This window comes from Filicampus tigris, chromosome 13, assembly GCF_054856515.1.
Source record: "Filicampus tigris isolate MCC_2025a chromosome 13, RoL_Ftig_1.0, whole genome shotgun sequence".
Classification (NCBI taxonomy): domain Eukaryota; kingdom Metazoa; phylum Chordata; class Actinopteri; order Syngnathiformes; family Syngnathidae; genus Filicampus; species Filicampus tigris.
In genome coordinates this window covers 7,548,957-7,573,569 of record NC_141229.1, presented here as the reverse complement: position 1 = coordinate 7,573,569, position 24,613 = coordinate 7,548,957, and the positions used below count along the sequence as shown (strand labels likewise).

Sequence of the window (24,613 nt, the reverse complement as noted above, 5' to 3'; positions counted from 1 at the left end):
ATGGGAGGCATGCAGTCAGGGGAAAAAAACAAAACAGGTAGGGAGGTTTTGACAAAAATAATTATGTATATAATACCGTTGTGGAGGAAAAATCCATTCAGGGAAGGAAAAAAAGCCCAAAAGGATACATATATAAGCCAAGAAGGTATATATGTATGAGCATCCAAGGGAAGAGGAGATAAAGGGATGGAGGAGGAGGAAGAGGAGGAGGAGGAAGAGGCGACTGGCTCGCGCACAGACACACTGCGCCGAGGCGAAGGCACGAGCGGCAATTTATGCTTTCTGGTCGACACCACCCCCCACTTCATCAACACACACACATACACACTCACGCATAGACAGGAGCGTCCCGCCCCTATCTGCCCCTGTCCCGTACTGGATGCGTGGCCTATCTGATCAGTGCAGAGGGATTAACCAACGAGGCCAGCTGGCAGGGATTACACAGGAAAAACTGGGCTGGGGGGTGGGGTGGGGTGTATGTGACTTTGCGATGGTTTTGGCTCAAAGGGGGTCGGGGGCGTAACACTGTCTTGTCTCTTTACGTGCACATATATGTGGCGAAATACGCAGCGTTCATGCCTGCAATTGTCGCACAACGATGTCGGTGGAGGGTTCGGAGGAGTTCATATATGATACGTCACACGTGAGGGCAATGGAAGTGCCGTCATTGTTAAATGAGGACGTATTGGGTTCACTGCGTGAGAGCGTACTGGGTACCACAGTACAAGAACATATTAGGTCGTATGTATAAGAACACATTTGGTTCTCTGCATGACAACGTGAGGTTTACTGAACGAGAAGCCGCTTGGTTTACAGGGTATTAGGTCTACCGTACGCGAATATGCATCGTTCACTCTGGCGTCGCTGCATGAGAAAAGAGGAATTTCACGGTAAAATACAAGATTCACTGTTTGACCACATTGGCGCAACCTAGTTTTCACATCACGTGAACGTACTAGTTTCATTGTATGAGGACAGAGGGTTCGCTGCATGAGAACATTAGATTCACCGTATGATGACGTGAGGTGTACTCTAAAGAGTCAGAGAGCGTACCAGGTTCACCCTATGAGAACGTAGTAGCTTTTATACACAGTATGTGGACGTATGAGGTTCACTGTACGAGAACAAACTTTGTTCACTGTATGAGGATCCATGAGCTTCAATATATGGCAGTGTACCGTAAAATACAGTGAATACGCACCCGTGTATATTTAAAACACACACACATAATCACCCTAAATTTTTTTTCTCCGTACTTGTGTATAATGCTTTCCCCCGATTTGCTGGCATCCTTTATCATTTATAAATATGGTACACTGTATAAGTTTCACTTCATGAGAGCTAAGTTAACTCTGTCAACATGGTTTCCTGCATGAGCACATTTAAGGTTCACAGTGTGAGAATATAATCAGTAGAAATTTACAGTCCTCACAAAATAAATCAATACACAGATATTAATGCCTAAAATGCTGACAACAAAAGTGAGAACACCCCCAGGTGAAACTATCCAAATCGGGCCCTGTTAGCCATATGTATGTTCATGTAGAAGTGTCATACATGTAAGTGCAATGGCCGCTCTTTTGCACAACACGTTTGATAAATGTATGTAAATGCTGCAGAAGACAGCGCGCAAAAGGGGCGGGGGGGGATGTGGGTTAGTGAAGGGAGGGGAAACCCCATGGGAGATGGATTGGGGGTGGAAGTGGGGCGGTGGGCGGCCGGGCTGACAATGCAAGGTTTTGCCCCCTGACCCCTTCCACGCTCCATCATCCGTCAGCTGATCGCGGGAAACGGGACAGCCGCAGGAACAAAAAGCCCCCACCACCGCCACCCCTCTCCACCGCTAACGTCAAATCGAACGTACCTCCATCTCATGCTTCGCTTCCCAAACCTTTACAACCGTATTGCATCCATCTGTTATGTGAACGCAGGGCGCTGCGTTTCTATTTTATCCCCTTCACTTTTTTAGCAGTTGCATGGAGCACCATAGTAAATTCATGAAAAAAAATATGATTCAAATCAACACATTTTATTTGGGGTTTATGCTGCACACGCAAGCTCCCCATTTGTTGTTTTTTCATGGTATCTGTTTCGTTTATTTACATTTTAGTGCTGCTGCTGCTGCCGCTCAGACCGCATTTAGACACACACGCAGCCTTTCATCTCCGATTTAGTCAGGGCGTAAAAATACAATACAATACAATGCATCTTTATTTATATGACGCTTTCACAACAGCTGCGGCTGTAACCTATTTGGGTGTTGTGTAGCAAAAATTGTCAGAATTTATCACACTATTTTTATAAGCACAAATAAGATCTAGGTGCAATTTTTCGCTCGAGCTGCGTCAAGTGTGTTACTATGTCGCTAAGCGTTGTTGCATGCTGTCGACTGCAGTTTGAGCTACAGTGCATAGGACAGACACACGCGCACACACACACACACACACTCATGCAGGGCCAGACATACAAGCGCTGCTGTAAAATCAAAGCGACATTTTTAGGCCCTCGTAGATGGCACAAAATGGCGTTTTTTTTCCTTTAGCGGAAATAAAGAATAGGACGTGTGACCAGTAAAATGAGCTTAGATCCCCCGATGTCGGACATAATATCACAGAAAAAAGATCTGACTCGTGCTTTGATTTAGGGAGTTACAGATTTTTTTTTACTTTAATTCGGTAAGGACGATGAATGAATTCCTATTGATTCTATTCATTTGCTTTTTATGGCTTACATTTTCTCCCTTACTCATTAGAATATTTATATTTTCATCTAAAATACTATTAGCCACCAGAAGATAATTGTAGTGCATTACTGGACTTGTTTTACTCAATTTTCCCTTTTTTAACATCACTGTCATTGTAATTATACACATATAATATAATTATCTTTCATTGTATGTAATTTTAACATCATTGCCTTTCTATGCTAATGGGAAGGGAGAAATCACTAGGTTTTACTGACTTATAGTGAGCGACGGTGTCCAGTTTAATTTCACCAAATGTGGTTCAGTTTTCTATGTAGGGCTTTATAGCAGAGCAAGGGAGGGTTCGCTGCGTGAGAATGTACTCGGTTCACTGTAGGAAAACTGATGCCGTTCACTCCATAAGAACATATTAAACACATTTTTGGAGGACATATTAGGTTCACTGCATGCAGGCCAAAACCTCAGAAGTGACATTTTGATGAATTTCACATTTTTTTTCCAAAATCTATACTAAAGGTCAGTCCACACGCGTGGGTGTTACTTTTACACATTTTTGACAAATCTAAAATGTTGAAGAGTCGTGCTCTCTTTCACCATGCAATGCTAATGGTTGAACAACCATTTTTTGGGGTTTCCTGCAAAGTGACTACTTTGGAGGAACAAGGATTTGGCCCGACGACGGCGATATGCTAGTTTGATTGTGTGAGGAGAACCTATTAGGATGAAAATGAGACCACAGATTGTTCACTGTATTAGAACAATTTAGTTTCACTGTAAGAGAATATAAAGTGAGGTTCAGTTCATGCGAATATACTCAGTTTATCGTATGTGAGAACTCAAGGTTCACCGTATGAGAACACATGAGGTTCAGTAAACGGGGACATAGGTTAGCTGTTGGAGGTCCACTGTATGAGAATTCCGAGAACACAAGTTTGACTGCACGAGAACATGTTATGGTTCATTGCATGAGACTATACATCAGTCAGTACTTTAATCTGTCATTTCTCTCCAATAAAAGATTATTCCATACGTATCTTGATATAATTCAAAATGGAACAATATCCTTCGGTTCAAATTGATGCACTCGCATCAAAAAAAGCTATTTTCAAATGTTCAGATTCAAATAGTTTTTTGTTTCACCATATATATATATATACATTTAGATATACATTTAGATATGAATCAGTTTCACTATATCGTCAATGGCCGGATGTCTCAATTAAGAGGTTATGGATCACGATAATTTGGTTTGATGTTGCTGATGATTTTTTGGGGTTTTTTTTACCGTTCTTTCTTCTTCCCTTCAATAGTTTGGTCTTTGGCGATTTTTTTTTTTCATGTTGTATACGAATAAACACAACAAAAGCTACAGGCGTACCGTATCAAATCGTAATCCCATTGAATTAAACCGAATCAAATCGTTCTACTTGAAAGTGTACCGTTCTTGAATCGTATCGTACGCCATACATCGAGATATGTATAGAATCGTCTTTTATTGGAGAGATGCACTCCCATACTGAGACTGTACGAGAACATTTTATTTTCACAGTTTGATAAAATGAGGTGTAGATTATGAGAGTGCATTAGGTTCAACATATGCGGGGGGGGGGGCATGAGGTTGAGTGTATGAAAGTATGCCAATTGTACTGTACTGTGTATGAGTTTCACTGTATGACAGCACACGAGAACACATGAGCTTGACCGTATACGAGGATTCCCATGCAGGAAGAAGGCGGCGGCTCAGAGTAGAGCCGGGCCGAGACGAATAGAGCGCCGGGTTTGTCCCCACTTGGGTAATCCGATGGAGAGATTAGCAAGCAGGCAGCATTTGGGCGGGATTATGGAGTCATTAGAGAAGACTGGTGCTCCAGAGCCTCACTCATGTGTTAATGTGGCTTTGCACATCCTCAGTCTGCACAGATTGTCTCCCATCGGCCAATAAATACTCTCACGATATTAAAACAGGCCCCACTTCCGTATTCCTGTTCATATCACTAATTTTAATTAGAATCATTTTTATTGGTGAATGTTAAAACACACCGGCAATTTGTTTCCAGTAGTTGGAATCACTAGTACTACAGAAAAATTGACTACAAAATATTAAGTTGATGTATGCACAAATGTCCAAAGCACAGAGTTAAATGAAAATATATGACATAAGGTATTTTGAAAATTTCATGTTGCAGCAGTGATCTAAGGTTGCAGGGGTGTATTTTATGTGATTAAAACTACATTTCCTATTTTTTCAATGAGTTTAATTTTAAAGGGGTACATAGAACAAAGCTACTGATTATTTCCACATTGGCCCCCTCCCGTGAATTTCTGTAATACATTTAAAGGTGTGACTCAAAAATGTCCCGTGCGTGTTCAATGTCTATGAGTGCAATCCATATTTTTTGGATATTCATCACATCCATCCACCTCAAACAGGGAATTTTTCAGTCCACCAAGAATCACTGCAATGGATTAATAAATGAATATATTCTATTTTAAAAGCATTTGGTGTGTGGAATCAAATCTGCAGCACTTTTAATACAGTATAAGATATTTAATAATTCAAATGAAAAATAATGAGTTATTTGAACCTGCACAGATGTTAAACTATGTAGCGTGATTGGGGGTGACGCGGCCTACATGATGACGACGAGCGGGTTTAATCGGGATCACGAAGTGTTTCTGTGGGGTTGGGGGTGTGTGTGTGTGTGTGTGAGAGTGCGTGCGTGATGCGGGGAATAACTACAGTTTGTTCCATGGATTTCTTCTATTTGTTGTGTAAATATTAGTGCAAGGATGTGTGCGTTTGGTGGGATGCTCCGTTCATTGACAGCTGATCAATGTGGCCAGCAGTGTGTGTGTCGCCAGTGTCGATGTGCTCCAGGGACCACAATAATCACTATATACACCCCACCCCGAATAAAACGGTCACCTTTGGAGAACCTTTCTGCAACTTTAAGCATTCAGACACAAAAAATAATCTGCTGCGTTCTCCCCCAAAATAACAAAAATCCCGCCGCCTCTGCACACACTGTGCCCCACTTGGCTCTCCACCATCCCCCCCCCAGCCTCCCTCTTTTTTTTTTTTTTTTTTTGTCAAATAAATTGCTATGTGACCTACTTCCCGTTTTTGCACTGTTCCTCTCATGTTCACATGTTATTGTTTGACACACGACTGATTCGCTTTGGGGCGTACAGTAGGGAGGAAGAGAATACAGCAATAATGATATCAAGTGTAGAAAAAAAAAAGAAAATATACAGCTCCGTGTAAAACTCCAATTGACCTTTTTCACAAAAATACAATTAATAGGATAGGCAAATCGATGCTTGGGAAAAAGTACTACTAAACTAATACAATTTATGTTGCATCTCATTCACAGTGGGCAGTACTGTTTGTCGCCTCGAGTGCTTCCTAAAATGATAACTACTCTGCTTTTTAGTTTTTAATTGTAATGAAACTACATGGCTGACATATTCTGTGATGAACAATAACGCTCACAGAATGTCATGCAGGCTAATCAATTTTGCAGCCTAGTTAAGCAGAAAGCACTGCGCTCAGTTTTTTTTTTCTTTTTCTTTTTTCTAATAAGTGCGACTAATTTATAGAATCATGATGCATTTTCGGAACTCAGTTAAATTCAGCGTCACTGTACATTAACAGACAGTGAGCTGAGAGCATTATGTCATGAGCGGTGCTTATGCATTTACGTTCATTTACATATATGTTCTGGTTTCTAAAGTATAGTGTTGTTAGGTTCACTGTAGGTTTACTGTATGAGAATATGTGATTAATTGTACAATAAAGCCGGAAGGGAAACAACAGCAATTTATGAGGTTTCCTCTGTTAAACTATGTGAGATTCGTTGTCTGAGAACATAAAAGGTCATCTCTGAGAACCTATTCTGTATGATATGAAGGTTACTGTATGAGAACATATTAGACCTGCTGTATTAGAACATGCACCCTACGAGAACATGTTAAATCCATTATTTGACAAAAGCACCGCCTGAGATCAAATGGGGATCATAGATAGGCCCGTTGAATGAGAACATCCACTGTATGATAAGATATAGAATCAGATAGAGCCTCTGAGGTTCATGAGGTACATGAGAACATAGGTTGACTGCAAAACATTGGTTCAGTGTTTGATAAATATAAATATAAATCAAACTTCTTTTCATAGTTTGACTGGTCCTACGAGTTATACTCAAGTGCGACTTATACCGGTACGTGTTAAAATTAGAGCTCGAAACCCCCTGTTCCCTGATCGTGTTGACTTTCTGTGCATTACTGCCAAATTCTTTCCACCGGAAAAAAAAATGATGTGCTACCCACCAAAAGAAAGTAGAAGAAGAAATGGAAGCAGAAGAAGATAAAGAGGAACTGTAGTCATGGCAACTAATGTGGGACGTAACTCTGCTGCCGCCGCTGCCACAACAAAGATTTACTTTTTACGGCAGCAAAAGGAGCAATAACAAACCAGGATTCTACCCTTGGCCACAATGAGACGCAGGATTCTAGTTAAAGTAAGACATTTTAAACAAAAAAATATAATTTCCGTAGTTAGAAGTGGAGGTTTCATCCAACCGGAACTCGTTCCACCTCGGGGTGCGTTCGGAAATTCACTCTGATGCCGTGACACCACTTTGAGAGTGTGTGTGTTCAGAGAGGCAGACCGCGCTCCCCTCTCATGAATTTCCGAACACAGCCTATGTTATAAACCAATCAGCAGCTCATGCTTGAACTGTTTCCTTTCCTCGCACTGCCCGACACACTGGGCACAATTTTTTGGGACGCACTCTAAATAACCCAACAACACATTTGAACAATGCTCTTTGAGCTTCTTAATTGGCAGCATGTGCTTTGAGTGTATTTCCTAACGCACCCGCAATCAGGAAATTGGGATTTTGGGTAACTGTCTGAGTTTTAGTCTGCTTGGTCTCAGGTTTTGGTCAAATGAATATCCCCCTAAAAATGTGATTTAAAAATAATACTCTGAGCAATTTATACATGTTGGTTTGTTTTCTTCATGATTCGTTTTTGACTGACAAGTGGTTCACTTTATGAATCATATGGGGTACACTGTATAAGACTATAGGAGGGATTAAGTATTTATTTTGGGCAAAATACTTTTGATGGACTGCTAATGCTAGCCACAGCTAACTTGGGAACCGCCAACTGGCTAGTTGCTTGTCCTGTCATGTCTTGTTATCATGGGTTGAGGTTGTTTTAATAATTGATTTTATGTTTTGCAGTGGTTGACATCGTGTGTGACGATTAAGAATGTTTCAAATGCTTGAGCATGAGCAACTGTTTAAAGGGCCGCCACATCACGGCCATCCACTTCCTGTCGCCGCGCTAAGAGCGGCCGGGCTAAGCCACTCTTGGCCTACATACGATCCTAAAACAGCAGATTAGGGAACTGTCCTTCTAATCCCCTCCACCAGGGCATGTGCCACTGTCGCCATGCAGGCAGCAGCCAATGGGCTCACCGCTACCGTCGCTCAAGCCCCGCCCCCACCAATCCATAACATCTCTTCTTTTTTTTTTTTGTGGGCATATCTCTATCAAAATAAAAGCACACTGAGATTAACCCCCCTCTGCCTCCTCCTCCTACCATTTTGAACCACCTGGCTTCCCCTGTGCACTCCCTCACCTAAAGCACCAGGCCTGAGATTAGGGTTAATCTGGACCTTGTGTCACCCTGCATCCATCCATCCATCCATCCATCCAGCAGCAACCCCCACACGGTTTCCTCTTTACCAAAGAGGCTTTGCTTTTCAAATCCTTTATGCCTCCATCCTCCCCTTGCGGTGTCTTTTCCGCCAACTTTTCCCTCCCGCCGCAGCCAATCGGCGAGCAGAGAACGTGTCCCCGAGCTACGCTGCTAAAGACACGTGAGCGAACTGATTCATTGTTTCCCCTGCTTTCAATGCATTCGCAATTGGCCACCGCTGCAGTGAAAAGTGGGTTGCGCGCAGTGGTGGATGGTGGCTTGCCGTACAATGGAGGGGCTTTTAAGTGATTTAGATGGAAGTCTAGAGGAGTCATCCCCAAAAAATCGCCCATTAAGACAGCCGGGTCCTCGCTCAATCCCAGCCCTCGGGGTCAAAATGAAGGTTCCACAATGGTGGCGTCAGCAAACATATTGTTCCCCAGCGTCCTTTTCATCCATTTGGCTTTGTCTCAGCACATAAATGGCATCTTCTCCCCCAAGCAAAGTCTCTTCAGGAATAATAATGATGAAAAAAAAAGAAGATGGTGGGATGGAGATTTAGCAAAAGATGTAGGCCAGAAATAGTTGGTAAATGGAGGAGGGGGTTGTAGGGAAAGAAGACCCTCAAGCGTTAGTAAAGATGCTTGAATGAGAAAAAGACTGCAGAGCATCATAAAAATGTAAGGAGTCAGCATGCATTTTTCCCATTGGAAATTCAGCGGCGCTTTGACTGAGTTGAGTTTGTTCCATGATCACGCTCACTGAACTGATTGAAATGTTATTCTGTTCCAACCACCCAATAAACAAACAACAAAGAAATTGTAACCTGGTTTTAATAAAACAAGTAGCAATCTACAGTATTGTGTACTTCAACGGTTTTTGCATTATTACTCATTCATTGTGCGACTTCTTCTGATGTGGATGCCTCGGCAGTATAACGCATACAGACATAAACAAAGTTGACGATAAGTTATTTGGGAATGTGAGAAGTGCCGTGCGAGAGGGGCAACATTTTATATTCCAATGTAGGGCATTTTTATCTTTTCTCCATTTATATATAAAACACATATTTTATATAAAAACACAATCAAATAGAGATGAATCTAAATTTGGGCTGAATGACATTTTTGAAGTTTTCATCCACCAGCATGGTGGTTTAGTTGTTAGCACGTCTGCCTAGATAGACCAATCCGACGTTGGCCAGCTGTGACCGACGCCGCAACGACGGACAGCGACGCTGACCATTAGTATTAGTAATAAGCAAATACTTGAAACTTTGTCTAGGGAAATTAATTATTTACACTATTTATTTATTTTATTTTATTACTTATTTCATATATTTTTTATTTATTTAAAAAATGAAGTTGTGTAAACATGCTGGCCTTTAGAGTGTTCAAACCCCTTAAAAAATAATGAATATTTAATATGTGTATCTCAGGCTGAAGTTGTTGTGAAGGCTGACTTGTTTACAGTGAAAAATAAAAGGCCCTCTCAGGGGTTAATGTTTAACTGTCATACTGGTGTAATAAGAAGTTAACCATGTCACAATTCACAAATCAACACTGCGATGATATACAGTCACTATTTTGGCCTGGAAATATTGTTTAAAAGCAAAAGGAATTATTTTGTTCAACGAGCCACATTACCTTGACCAAAAATATGTCACATTATAGGCCGTAAGATTTTGATAAAGGTCCATCCATTTTCAATAGAGTTTATCCTTGTTAGGGTGACAGGTGCGATGGACCCCATTTGACTTTGGGCTGCACTCTCTCAGCCACTTTCTGAGCTCATACTAAAGGTGTCAACGCTGACATGAGTTTTATTGGCCTTGCTGCTCCAACACTTTTTGTATAAATCACGTAAAGCGGAAATCAACCCAAACATATTTTTTTCAAGAATATGTCTATGCAGGCCAACTAGTTGAAACACTCTGATTAATATTGGTGTTTGTGGAATACGACTTAAACAGCAAAATCCACCCAATTTTGGCCATCTCAGGGCGTGGCCATTTTGTCACTTTTGTTGACTGAAAATGACATCGCAGTTGCTCAGGGCTCAGATAACGACAAATCATGGCTCTGCTTCAGAAAACAGGTGAACCGTGATTGGTCGTTACCTGAGCGCTTGCTCCTGAACACATATCCTTTTAGTCCAAACATGTACCGGTATGTATAGTAAACAAGATCTCCTGAATTCACAATTTAAAAATTGAACAATTTAACATCTTTAAATGTTTGTCAATAAGAATGTCAACCAACCTGTATAATAATGAAGTAAGCTTAATGCTAACATTTAATGCGAACGTCATAGACGAGGCAAACGGAAAGCATTATCAATGTTACAGTGATTGTAAACCTTCAAACAACTACCAACACACATACGGAGCAGCAACACATACATACGGCCCCACGACACCTACTACGTTGCATGTGGTAGTTCAGTCTACCTGGCATGTTGCGGCACAACGTGGTACTACACTGAAGGCATGCAACTCAAAATTCAAACTTCCCTAAACGGTACACTGTAAAAAGGCATGAAAAAGAACGATCGCTTGAAAGATGAAGCACGATATTCCCGATATTCCGTGGTTCACTGTTATCGTTAAAATCGATCTGTCTCCCAACCCTCCAGTGAATGTACGATTATGACTATTGTCCAACTTTTGTCACGTGAAGGACGGCCTAAGTATGACTCCAAATTTGTCATGTCGCTTTATGAATACCAATCCCCCGTGGAGAGTCACGCTGCTTTTAACCGACCGTGGCAGAGCAATCAAACGCTTTTGTTTTTCACACCGTCCCACCTGCTCGCCGCCACGTCGGAGGGCCCTTTTGAAGTGGCGCGAGGCGGCGTGATTTATTATTCTAATTAGTGCAAAGTGAGACTCAAGCAACGGTGCGATTACACGCCAAAAAACGCCCAAAAACTCTCATCAGACTTGTGAGTCACACAGTTGCTTCCAAACAAACAAACCGCCGCGTTCCGGCTTTCCAGACGACAACATGGCGGCCGGCGTGCCGTGTTCTCGATGCACTGCGTGTGTTTATTCATTTCCAGGTCACTTGATAATCTCTTTGATACTTAAAGCACATCTGCATGTCGCTTTGCTCTCGTTGGCTCACAATGAAACAGCTGCAAGCTGGCGTACGCATTAAATCCTGCGGCACAACACGCACACATGCACAGGCATGTACACACACAAGTGCCCATTAGAGGGCATGGACATAATGGTGCACACATGCTCATATACAGTATATACTATATTTAAACACACACATATGAACATAGGAGCAGCGATGCGCGATATGCGTGCAACTGTACGCACACGCACGCTCACTTATAATTAACCTTTTATAGGACAAGGAACAATAGTTGGTTCACGTTCCAGATGGATTCTGAAGGCCTCACAATGAGGCACGGGAATTGCGAAATTAGAAGAAATAACAAAATGAAGTAATAAATATAGCATTTAAAACATCCATCCATCCATTATTTGAGTTGCTTATCCTCGCGAGGGCCGCGGGCGTGCTGGAGCCGATACATTGTGGAGCAACCTCATGTGTCTACTGTACTAGAATGCTAATGGTCATTAAAGAAGCTGTCTCCACATAACGTAAGATCATTTTTAATACCGCACTCATTGACAACATGAACTCAGTCCCCGCACTAAGGGATGGCTTAGGTGCTGCTGTTTTGGTTAGCAACAGAGCTGCTACTGAAGGTATTGGCCATAGATGTTACTTGGAATCAAACAGATCACAACAAATGTGATATGCATTGTTTTACTGTAGTTGGTTGCACACGGCGATGCCGCAGACAATCAGACATCGTCTGATAGTGTTTGCACACACCCCCCGCTTTTTTGTCTTTTTCACATTCTCCCGACACCCCAATCATCCCGCATCAACAGGCAGGTGAACCCGGCACTGGTTTCATCTCTTTCTCTATTTCCTGCTCTCTTTCTTTCTGCTTTCCCCCCCCCCCCCCCCCCCCCCCACTCCGCTCTATTTCCATACATGCGCTTGCACTTCCCTCGTGTCGGGGTAATTACCTGGCATTTGCATTGCAAAGTCGCCCGTGCCGCCCTCAGCTCCTCCGCAGGTGACTGAGCTTCATTTCCCCGCCAGATAAGAGAGCCAGGAAGAGGAAGAGAGGGAGTTTACAAAAGGAGAGCGAGAGCGTTGCAGCAGGGTGTGATGTTATTCTGGCTTGCAGTACACGCGCCGAAACAACGATCTGACTTTTCCGTCACTTGTAGAGCGCATAGGAGGAGGCATTAGGCGCCCACACATAAATAATCATCCTTATTACCGTCATATCGCTCCACCGTCATAGCACTGAAATCGTACAAGGCCCTACAGGCGTGCGGTTTCATTTCAAGCATAGATTGATTTCTGTATATTCTTCCATGACTGTGTATCTCACACTTGCTGAGTTGCTGACTTGCTTAATATTGACAGATGACTGATTAGTAGGGGTGTGCATCCCTCCACAAAAGACGATTCGATACGGTTTTCAATATGTGAGGTGCGAAACAAATCAAGCACGGTTCGATTTGAAAGTGGAACAATGCGATTCAGTTTGACTCAGTAGATTCAATGTCATTTTACATGCATTTGAATGAACTTGTCAATACTGTAAATGTGCCATTCCCTTCTATAATATATCCCTCCAATAAAAGACGATTAAATGCATATCTCGATATATTTCAAAGTGGCACAAATCTATTCAGTTCGATTTGATGCACTCGCATCTTTTAAATCAAAAGATTTTCTGATTCAGATTGTTTTTTGATACATCCCCAATGATTTGACTTGAGTAGGTTTGTGAGCGGGGGTGGATAGTTCCTGGTTGATGAAATCCGAAGATGACAAAGTCAGACTGGATCATCTTTTCTTGGGATGAGAGAAGACAACGGTAGTCCGAGTGTAGAATGTGTTCCTCCTGCCCCGGAATGCAAATGGTATGGAGTTAGGTCTCAATGTTCTTAACATCTCAAATAATTTACCGTGAACCAAGAAGTTGTCTACTAACTAACAAATGGCCAGACAACCACAAGTTTCCTTCATAACGTAATTGCCGAAGTCATTCTTTAACGTTTCTGGGAAACAAATTCAACAGAGTCCAGTTGCCTCGATTCAACCTTTGCGCATTACAATGACTTGGATGACTGTGAACCTACACAGGCATAAAAAAACGAACACATTTTTATTGATCACATTGATATTTTTTATTGATATTCTGACAGTAAATTCAAAGTTATTTAAGTAGTTATGGTATTAGGCACTCAACGGGGGAGTTTGCAATGACAAAGAATTAAATTAGTAAATAATACATTAGTAAAAATACCTGTGGAAAAAAGTAGCTCTCTCTGGCCCCATCTTGTTCCTCTAATACAGATTTTTATAAAACCACCATGCCTGTGGAAAATCAACTGATCAGAGACAGAGGGCGTGACTGATGATGTGCCAATCATTTGCTGGGCACGCACAGGCACAGGTTTTGTTAAAACTATGGTGGAATATAGAGCTCTGGAAAAAAACTGCAAACTCTCCTTTTAGCCACCCAAAATCCGTGTTCGCTATTCGTTTGCCATTGAAGCAACGAATCCCGAATCAATTTGAATGGTTTACTAATTGTACTTTGTGGCCATTAAAACTGTTTGCGAATGTCTTTGCAACCGTTTGCAACCTTCAACGTACATTTACTTTTGGTTTTTTTGCCATTTTAAGTCTCAATACAATGGTTCCCCCATCCCAGAATATCAGTACCATCTGTCTTTTTCTGAACATCTAACTCTACTCAAATTTATTTTGTCATTCTCCATGAATACGTAGCCTAACTGACAAAAACTGATTCACTTACAAAAATACAATGCTTCATAGTTTCCCTTTTGTTACAGTAGGTGATTTTCATTTTTACTGTTTGAGTCACAAATTAACCATTACCTTCGGACCGAAAATGCAGGTGGTAGTACCCCATCTCGTTTCCATGAATCAGGAATTAGCCTGCTAACTAAAACAGACAGACAAATAAAAAAGGTTGTTTTTCACATTTTTTGTTGAAGTCTCGAATACCCGTTCGCCCCACTACAGCATGAAAATGGTCCCAGCCCTCTGTTTCTAACATGACCTTATATCATAACCCATGAACCAGGAAGTAGCCTGCTGATGAACAGAACCAAAATATAAATACATAAACAAATCAGAAGATCCCCATATTTGTCTTTTTTGTGAATGGATTGTCCTCTTTTTTTTTGACATTTTTATAAGTTGTGATGATCTGTGTTATGGCTACTGTTGCTTTTAAACAAAAAATCAAGTAAAAAAAACAGAGTAGCTTTCAAGGAGGAGGTTTGCGACTCACTAAATAATGACCACTCACGGGGATATTTTCACGTTCAACAAAGGGTTTGTTTCCATTTTATGTACAGAAAAAAAAACACCTCCGCGGATGACTTCAAAACAAATAAGCAAGTAAAAACCTTTGGTATCTAGTGATTATGGTTGACAAACCGTTTCGTTACTCACTCTTTCAAGACATATGCCCTCACGTTACCCAACCAGCTGTCTTATATCTGTAATCAGCAGGATGACCCGAGGGGGAGAATGGGCAGAAACAGCAAAGAAAATGGTAATACATTTATCCACAATGTAGATTTGAGCAATTCAAATCATTATCTTAATATAGATCGTCCAAGAATAAACACATAATCAATAGACTCCAATAACCTGTTCCCCTGACCAACAATGCAAATTGGTAGAGTCCCATCCATCCATAACTAGCATCTGATATTCATAATCATGTCTTAAAGGAAACAAATTAGTTGTTGAATTAAGGCAACATGCGTTTTTGAAAATGTTACAAAGTGACAACATCGTCATTAACTCCGTTGAGATGGTTACATGTTTTAATATGGCTGTTGGTGCGTATCATAGCAATGCTGTAACCAGCTAAATGGCTTGTTTACAGACGATTTACTGTATTTGCATTATTTGGGATCCCACCGCCATTTATTTTGCATGCGCTTTAACAAGCTATTATTCCCCTTTCCAGATTAACGCCTCCGAAACGGCAAAAAAGAAAAATGCCAGAGCAGCAGGCCGTGCTCCAACCTGCGAAGAGGCCTCTGAGCGCCGTCGAATGGCGCGAGCTCATTTGCATGCACGCCACCGCCGATATTTATTTAAATTTAATTTCATTCCCGCACGCTGTGTGGCGTAGGCTTTTGTGCCAGAGTCATATTAACCCCTTGACTAGTTATTATGCGGTGCACGGCGTAGCCCACGCGCCATGAATATTCATATCCGTGGCGGTTTCCACCGGCCGCCCTCCCCCTCCCCCCCGCCCCCCCACAACGCCCTCCTCCTCTCCCTCATGCTATGGTCGCCTGCAAGTGTGCCACACTCCGCCATTTGTCTCTCCATTTTTTTTTCTCTCTACCTGCTTAACTACGTTCATGTTGGTGTCCGCTGAGGCTTGAGAACATGTCAGATAAGACTCAGATGCCAAGCAGGGAGCGCGCCCTTGCCGGACGACAGGAGAAAATGGCTGTTGCAGGTAATTAATGTCATGTCAAGGTGAGGTAATGGTGGTGGACTTTATTGTGCCTCAACTTTGGCAGCAAACATGACCAGACGCTTGACAGGCTGCCATTATGAATTAACTATAAACAACCTGTGAATTTTTGGAAATAAAAGTTGATGCGCAGTCGGAGCTACAATGCAAAAATTGGACTTAAACAACAAGAAGTACTGACATATGGAATATGTATCTACGTGGAAGCAAAATTATACTAATGCTTGTATAACAAAATTTGACATGGTGAGATTTCATGGTGAGATTTCTTCCAACAAGTAAAAAAAAAAAAAAAAAAACTCCAATTATGTCTTAAAAATATTGTATTTGTACTAGCAACACCAGACCAATACAGATAATTTGAGGCTGATGCAGATTCAGATATTTGCAAGAATAAAATTCTGATAACCAATTATTCAGCCGATTCATTAAAGAACATAGCGGTATATATTTTATTAAATAACTTTATTGTGGGTCCCTTAACGCTTACTACAATAAAGATATGAATTACAGGCAGAACATTTGACTGTTTTATATTACTTTGCCCTTTAGGGCAATCTTCAATTTTAAAATATCTCATCGATGGATGAAATCTGCCGGCCAACTAATCAGTAAGACCGTAACCAACCCCAAAAGATTTATGATGTTCCTTATTTTAAGATTAACTTATAACCACTGATAAAATCTCAATAAGTTATAATACCCTGTTAAGATTTTTAAGGAAAATTGAAATATTTAGTGAAATATTCTTGCCACGTGTCACGAGAAGGCATGCTCAGGTAGCAAGGTTTTTTTTGTTTTTTTTTTCATTCGATTGGTTTCTATATTTGATCAAGAAGTTTTGTGTTTGTCTGTAATTATAACTTTTCTACTGCCTGAGTGTGGTTAGTGATAGACTACAGCGCATTCCGACTTATAATTTCGGGTTACATCAGAACACAACGTTGTCATAATCCTTGGACAGCTACAGTATAATATCCATGTTTGACACTTGTGTATTGATACTGCACCGCAAGACAAATACATTGCTATAGATAGTTTGTCCAATTTCTCCAATATATACTGGAAAGCTGGTTTCAAAATGACATGGTAGGTTTTGTTTAACTCTGGTGCTCCTCATCATCACCTGCCTTTCTTCTTGCCAAAGTGCATCATGGGACGATGGGTCCAGAGGGCCCATCTGGGCATTACGCGCATGAAGGCTCCGCCCCATCATAAGTTCCTGCTCCGTCTGTCCAAGCAGCTCGGAGACACCGCATGGCACAAATCTGTTCCACCCTCTTTTCACGGCAGGGGCGAACTGAGGGGCAGCTTAGTTTGTTTGAGTGTGGCCCTGGTGGGAGTTGGGGAAGTGCATGTTTGCAAGCACGGTCAGCTATAGCTTTCTGCACATGTCCACCCCCCCCCCCCCTCTTTAAAATAAAGACCCCTTCTATTGAAGATGCTCCTTGTTCTCCCCCTCCCTTCCTTGCCTCTCTACTGTCTTTCTAATGTACTCGCTGACCTTGGCGCGAACGATCCAGTGGCAGATTGCTACATGGTAGGGGCACACCAGCTATTATTTTCAGCCAGCGCGTTAGACTGCCAATATTTCTTCCAAGCAGGATAGCAAGGGCGGTGAGGCTCAGCTGACCGGTATCATTCTCACTGCTTCATGCTTCGTCATAACTCTTAAAAGCAGGTTCATGGTGGAGCTGCGTTTCCAGGACGTGTTTTAGAAAACTAAACAACCGTAGTACTTATAAACAATACATGGAAAACATGGCAGAGATAGGCTCATAGGCAAAGAGTTCAATGCTCTTTATGCCTATAATGCCTTTGGATCGTGATATTTTGTCTTAGTATTTTAATCTTTGAGTTCTGAATTCTCTGTGGTTCATGAACAAAAGTACTGGAATGGAAGAATATTTTGAGTTTAAAACTATCATACTCTTTTACAAAGTTTTTCCTGAGGTCACCAATGTTGGACCTGGCTCGCAGTCTCTTTTCGAATTCATCATCTGATGGGGTTGAGGTCAGGGTTCTCATCCAGTCATGCGTTTAAAGACCTAACTAAAACTCTGGAACAGAAACTTTCCGGAGTTGTCCAAAATATCTTAGTCGCACGACAAATTTAAATTCAGGGGAAAACTAAAGGATCTCTATCTCTGGTCCTTCTCCTGATTATCTTATGTTTGTCCCTATGTTCTCCTTCAGGTTTTGCCACTTGGTTTTGAGACAAACTGAATTTAACATGAAATGTGTCCGCAGAAGATCAGTGTGTCTTAGGTCCCAATGTGGGTGGACATGGATTTAAATCCATGAGGCATTTCATTTATTGCTGACATTGTTCTGAAAGGAACATTTAGCACTATACATTTGGAAAAAGCTATTCTACTGTAAAGGTGTTCATAAACATGTTAAACATCTCATCATTCTACTACTGATGATGCAGCCTCAGCAGTATCTATGGGTTGGATATCTTTGTTCAAGGATACTTTTAAATGGTCACGGGAGATCGAACTTGCAACCTTAGGGTTTGGAGACGACCACTCCAGCACTCAGAAAAGAAAAACAGATTTGGCGTTGTAGTATGGCCAGCGTCAGGCCACAAGGTGTAGGGGAGAGTCCTTTCACGTTGGGCGCCCAGAGTCATTGGGTCTTGGCTGTGCTCGGGACATTCTTCAGGTACCCTGTCCCGAAGGATTAGCATATTCTGCCCTGTGCCATTCAATAGGGTATTAGTTATGTTGCTCACTGCATGTGATTTACTGTTACATGCCTTGCACCACTTATGATGCAAACCTGTTTACGGAACGTATGGAAAGCAGACAGGTATTCTCTCTCAAAGTCAAGAAAACTTCACAAGACATTGATTTTGACGAATGAGCCACAACAGCGAACCACAGCCACATTGTTTTGTTCATTTGGCTGTTGCCAGTCTTGGAACACCTCCCCACCAGCCTTGCTTCCCCTCCCCTGTTACCCCTACTCCTCCTCACCCCCTTCCCATCCTCCCATACAGCAGAGGGTAGTTGGCACCAGTATAAAGCTTCAGCCTCCTCCGACGACTCGTGCCTAGCTTGCTGCCAACCTGTGTGAAGCTGGGAAGAGGAATAGTGAGAGGGAGGGAAGAGGCAGAGCAAAGAGGGAATGGATTTTTTTTTTTTGGGAAGGGAACAAAACGAGCATCCTGGAAATCGACCTTGCCGTCACAGGTTTTAGCATCCGGGGTGTCCCTTCCATGATTTGCCGTCTGGACCACAGGTAAAACTGGAGGCTTATAAAGGTCAAAAGCCCACTAAAACTTGTCAAGCTGGACTTTATTATGCTCTCACTAAAAGATACTGGTGATTGTTTTGCCCTGGTCCGCCGATGACCAGCTGATATTTTGGTTCGGTACAAATTCCTGTTAACTGCAACTAAAGATGACCCACAAGTCTCGCGGGTGTTGGATATCCTTGAAAACCAAAGTCCAGAAAGGACACCAAGTTAGAAAAACACCTTCCTCCAGCTTGTTTTTTAAATGTCGTTTTGTGTTAGGTGGAGTACTTGTTGAAGCATAGGGTTGTGGATGGTTTGGGAGGAGGGGGGTTATGCTGGTGGAAGCCTGGCACAGTCTGGATCTCAGCCAGCTACTCTATTCGGGAGGAGGACGGAACACACCCACAGCAAAGGCTGTTGTGAGAACAATCAGATTGCGTGCCTGTGTTGGGTAGAAAAGCGTAAGGCATGATGGGAAAACTGCGAAGCGAAGATGGTGAGCAGCTGGCAGAAGTGAGAACCAGGCTGGCTTGCAAACAGCACTGTTGTAGTTGCAGTTTCCCGCGTGTCATCACTTTGCCTCTTGTTGTTCTGAATGTGTATTTGTTTGTTTGATACTTTCACCAAGAGAAAAGCAGAAGCCAAATGGTTGTTTTAATTACAGTGTGCCGCCGCAAAAAGTTTCAGAGGTGGTGACAGTTGCTTGCGTTGGGGCCAAGTAGGGCAGTCCAAGTGGCAGTTATCCAAAATCTTGTGTGTCGCACGGTAGTTGTTATTGATTTCCTTATGTGCAACACTGGCCGGACTGGAGGGGAATTGTATCACACTTAGGTGGGCATTCCGTCAGACTGACGGACCGGTCCGTCGGACAGAATTCCCTTTATTGACCCCCCTTGTTGACCAAATTTGAACAGAGGTTCAAATTTGACGGACCGGTCAGTCAGTCCGTCGCTGACGGATGCCGGTTTTGTTGACGATTGACGAATGACGGGACACTTTTTAAAAATGACAGTGACGAATGACAGAAGTGGGTTTTCATCCGTCATTTTAATCATCACTGGCCACGTCTGTCAGTGACAGTCCATCAGCGACAGTCCGTCAGTACCTCACTGGTGGATGCCCGTTTTGCTGACGTTTTTTTCGGGGCGGTGGAGGCGGGAAGGTCTAATGGACCGATGGACTTCTGACGGAGTAACTAACCAACTGACGAATACAATTCGGTTCGTCATGAAAAATGACGGATTGATGAATGACGGACGGTTACCCTGGCTGCTGACGGATGATGAATGACGGATCAGCTAAATTTTGTAAAATGCCCACTTCTGGTATCACAGACACTTTTCACAGAATTTTCAGTCAAACGAGCCATGCCTTAGCGCGGTCAGCAAATGTTTTGTTTAGATTTAGCATATACAGAGTGTTCAGAACGTCACTGCCCTTTTATATTTTTGCAAACAGACATGTTTCCATATAAAATACAGGAGGTAATGTGTGCAATCACTACACACTATATTATGTTTTTATTAATGGACGTTTCAATATAGAATAAAGAATGCATATCGCTACCGTTGTTCAAATTTTGTCAATAAGGAGGGTCAATAAAGAGGATTCTGTCCGACGCCAGCGCTACGTAATCTACATACAGTATTGTGAAACATGTCGATTCATAAAAATGTGAGTGCCTAGTGACTTTCCAAACACCCTGTGGATGTCGACTCTAAAACAATACCTTTCTCTGTGACCCACAAATCACAAACCTGCCCTATCTTGACCTATGCTTTGTCTGCATTTACAGTATTTCCCCCAAAAAGGAGCCCACACTCTGTTATACATTGTGCGTCATCTAGTTGAACAAATAAACGCTTTTCCCCAAATAGACACCTCCCTTTTCTCATCAGGAAAAAAAAAGGTACCAATTATAATAATTGCCTTTTAGTGACATGTTTGCACACAGAAATACAAGTTTAACTGCTGAGCCCAATTGAACTTATTGGCTAACCAAAACAGCAGCACCTTTCGACTGTCTGTCACAATGAGTTTTACAAGGATGAGAATTTTCCGCCAAATCGGCGGATTTCAGACTTTTTTGGGACCAAGATGGCTATTCTTGTGATAAGCGCAAATCCGTTGAGGAATGTTTTGTTTTATTCATTCTGCCCAGTCTTGCTTTTTTCTGTTTCAAAGTTTCAAGGTTTACTTGATATACTGTAAATTGTATTATACCAGTAACAACAACTGTTGCATCTGGGCCATTTAGTCCCTTTGTTGCTTTGGCAGACCGATCTCTCCTCTTCCCACTTGTCGTCGTTGTCCTCCTCCTCCACTTCCAACACCACACTTGTCTCGCTTATTGTTCTCTGGCTCACAGGAGTTGGCATATTTAGCACACTTTTTTTTTTTTTAATCACGGTTGGCCAAAATATAGTCATTGTACGGATAGATTTTCTTCTGTTGTCTACCACCAACAGTATGCATGTTACACTTTATGACTGAGAAGGTTGAGTAAATGCAGTCATACATGTACATACAGCTTGGTTGCAGCTGACAAAGCACTTTCATGTAACGAGGCAGTGCTGCTGTAAAGACAGAAGAGGGCTGCCTGAGGCCCACAGGTGACGCTTTAGGAGTTTATGCTTCTGCAAGGTGATTGCTGTCATAAAAAAGTCTTGAATGTATACTTTTGCAGGTAGTTTGCACTAGACACTTTGGATTATACACACGGTGTCAATTTTTTTGACGAATATCGGCATCGGCCTTTTTTAAAACTCTGCTGGCCGATAATAAATCAATTTAAAACTGTGGAAATCAAACCAAAGATATGTGAAAGTTTAACATTTCTGTCATTTTGAAATTTTGATTTACTGTAGAAAACTACATGGAGCTATTGTTTACGTTTTCCTTTATCCTTTTTAAGACATGCTGACAATCCTGGGTGCTCCCTGAACTTTTTGTTAGAATTTTATAATAGAGATGTATACTGTCAAAAATTTCTTGTAATAATGATTTTTTTTTAAATCATCATTATGCTAACCTGAAACATTGTTCAATCAACATGCTTAAAGACATTACAACAAAGTTAAGAGTAAAATTTTCTTTAGATTTTAATGCCAATATTTTCCTTTTCACTGAAAATGAATATCGGCTCCAAATATCGGTTATCGGCCTCCTTGACTACCAATAATCGGTATCGGTATCGGCCCTGAAAAAAAAGCACATCGGTCTATCTCTATTCTGAACTTCTATAAATGTAGGTCACAACTTAATGGCAATAGCAAAATGTGGGTGCCAGGGTGACAACAGCTGAGAACCACTGTCCTCGAGTTTTTATCCTTTTGCAACCAGATTTGAACCACGCCTACAAGACAGATAGGTGATGCTACATTGCGAGAGGCTTGAGTTGTCATCAATACGTGTGGGCAGAGCATGACGGCACAGTTCGATGACTCATCGTCATAAAACACAAAACTCTAATAACTCCAATGAAAATGAAATATAATTTTGTCATTGCACATGACACAAGTACAGAGCAACAGAATTCATTTTACAGTTTCAACCTGCCCAAGGAACATAAAAAGGCGCTGACACCTAACAGGGGGAAGGACAGGAATGGGAGGACTGACAGGTCGCCATCGGGCAGTGTCCAGATTCCTTAGATGAGAAAAAGGGAGACGAAAAGGGAGCATGAGGGGGAAGAAAAAGCACCTCCCAAACTCTACTACTTGATTCTTTCATTGGGAAATGCATCGAGAGGCTCTGGTTGATCATTTTAGACAAAAGATCACACAAGACAGAAGTCGGCTTGCCAGGAGGAGATAAGGCAGGGAGGGAGCAGAGAAAAAGTCATCTTTGTTGAGAGCCAGAAGAAGAACAAGGTCAAACCCGAAGACAGGGGGTTTCACCGAGCATCATGAAATATGGTTAACATATCCGTCAGGAGTAGACCCAAAATAAAGTCTCAAGCACCATGCCTGAAAAGACACAAGGCGCCTGCCATTTTAGGGTCATTAGGCCATTTGCAAGAGCGGCCTTCAAAGACGAGCTTGTCCTAGAGATTTTATCCGATTGCTACCAGATTTGAACCTAAGAAACACGCAGCTCTGATGCGGCTTTTTTGCAGGCTCTATGCGTAAAAGAACCCCTTGAAAGCCTCCATCATGATGCAAAACCCTTTTGAGATTTTATCCGATTGCTACCAGATTTGAACCTAAGAAAAACGCAGCTCTGATGCGGCTTTTTTGCAGGCTCTATGCGTAAAAGAACCCCTTGAAAGCCTCCATCATGATGCAAAACCCTTTTGAGAAAGAAAGTGCCGTTGTGAAACAAGACAGATGGGTGTCAGCTTTTTTTTCGGTCTTCTTTGGGGTCTACCAGACTGGACAAAAAAAAAGAATTGTTAAGATTAGAGTAATCTCTTCATCTGAAATGTAGTGCAGGTAAGTACAGGTCTTTGGCCTGCTGATACAGAATACAAACATCCAGGAAATTGACTATTTGATCTTTCCGATGCAACTTTGTATTCAGGTTGTTGTCACGCATCACGTCTCTCTAAGCAGCTCGAGATCTATCTGGCGTTGACCTCGGAGCAAGCATCCATTATTGGTGTGGGCCTAAGCTCCTAGTGTACCCATTGGCTCGTTTATCTGTGGACTAATATTAGTGGTTGCTGTACCAACCAGCCTTGCTTAGCGGAGATTTGCACGCTAAGTCACCTCAGTCGCCTTAGCGAAGTCTAATCCCTCTCGCACATCTGTGGGCTGCGCCAACATCGCATGAACTCCTACTTTGCACACACTGACTTCCTTTTTGGCGTTCTAATTCCGTGTAGCACCATTAGAAGTTCAAGTGCCAGCCTTGTGCCTCCTTCTCAGCACTCAACTTGTTTTTTTTTTTTCTTCCAATTTCCTCGCTACTTGATAGGTTCACGAACAAATTGTTGTGATCACTTGAGATGCATTTTGAGGAACTTTTATTTCGTTACCCAATTGGATATGTTCAGCACTCAACACCCCCAAAGATCCTTGAACCTTTTGAGAGCAGTAACGCCACCCACTTCTTTCATCCCCCCCCAAAATTCTCCAGGACATGAATTTTTAAATTCCTGCAGTACAAATGGGCAAACTTCTACCAAAATGTCCCTGTTTTGGGGTAAAGTTTCTTCAATGCAGCTTTCGTAGAGGGAAAACTTGTGTTGTAGTTGTCTTTTATTTCTTTACCTTTGTGTCCTGTTTAATTGTGGACATTGAAAAATGGAAGGCAAGGTGTCAATCTAAATGAGTTTTTTTCATGCCAGAAGGATATAAATTATAGTCAATCAATATAATGATTAACGTGTATCTGTATATTTATTTCACGGCCGTTTTATGGGCCCCTCCTGA

General features: G+C 41.9%; 1 protein-coding gene across 4 annotated transcripts in view; it reads left to right on the top strand.

Moving 5' to 3' along the window:
- Window positions 1–24,613, top strand: part of msrab (methionine sulfoxide reductase Ab) — a 60,397-nt gene that overhangs the window by 6,676 nt on the left and 29,108 nt on the right. The window contains exon 1 of one of the 4 annotated variants that reach the window (XM_086048710.1): window positions 15,803–15,977. The exons of 2 other annotated variants lie outside the window; for them this stretch is intronic. In XM_086048710.1, the coding sequence (XP_085904836.1) occupies window positions 15,905–15,977 (73 nt within the window). In that variant the 5' untranslated portion in view covers window positions 15,803–15,904. Of the gene's footprint in view, window positions 1–15,802; window positions 15,978–19,089; window positions 19,242–24,613 lie in introns of those variants that run through there. One more of the 4 variants, XM_086048713.1, reaches the window with a different exon arrangement.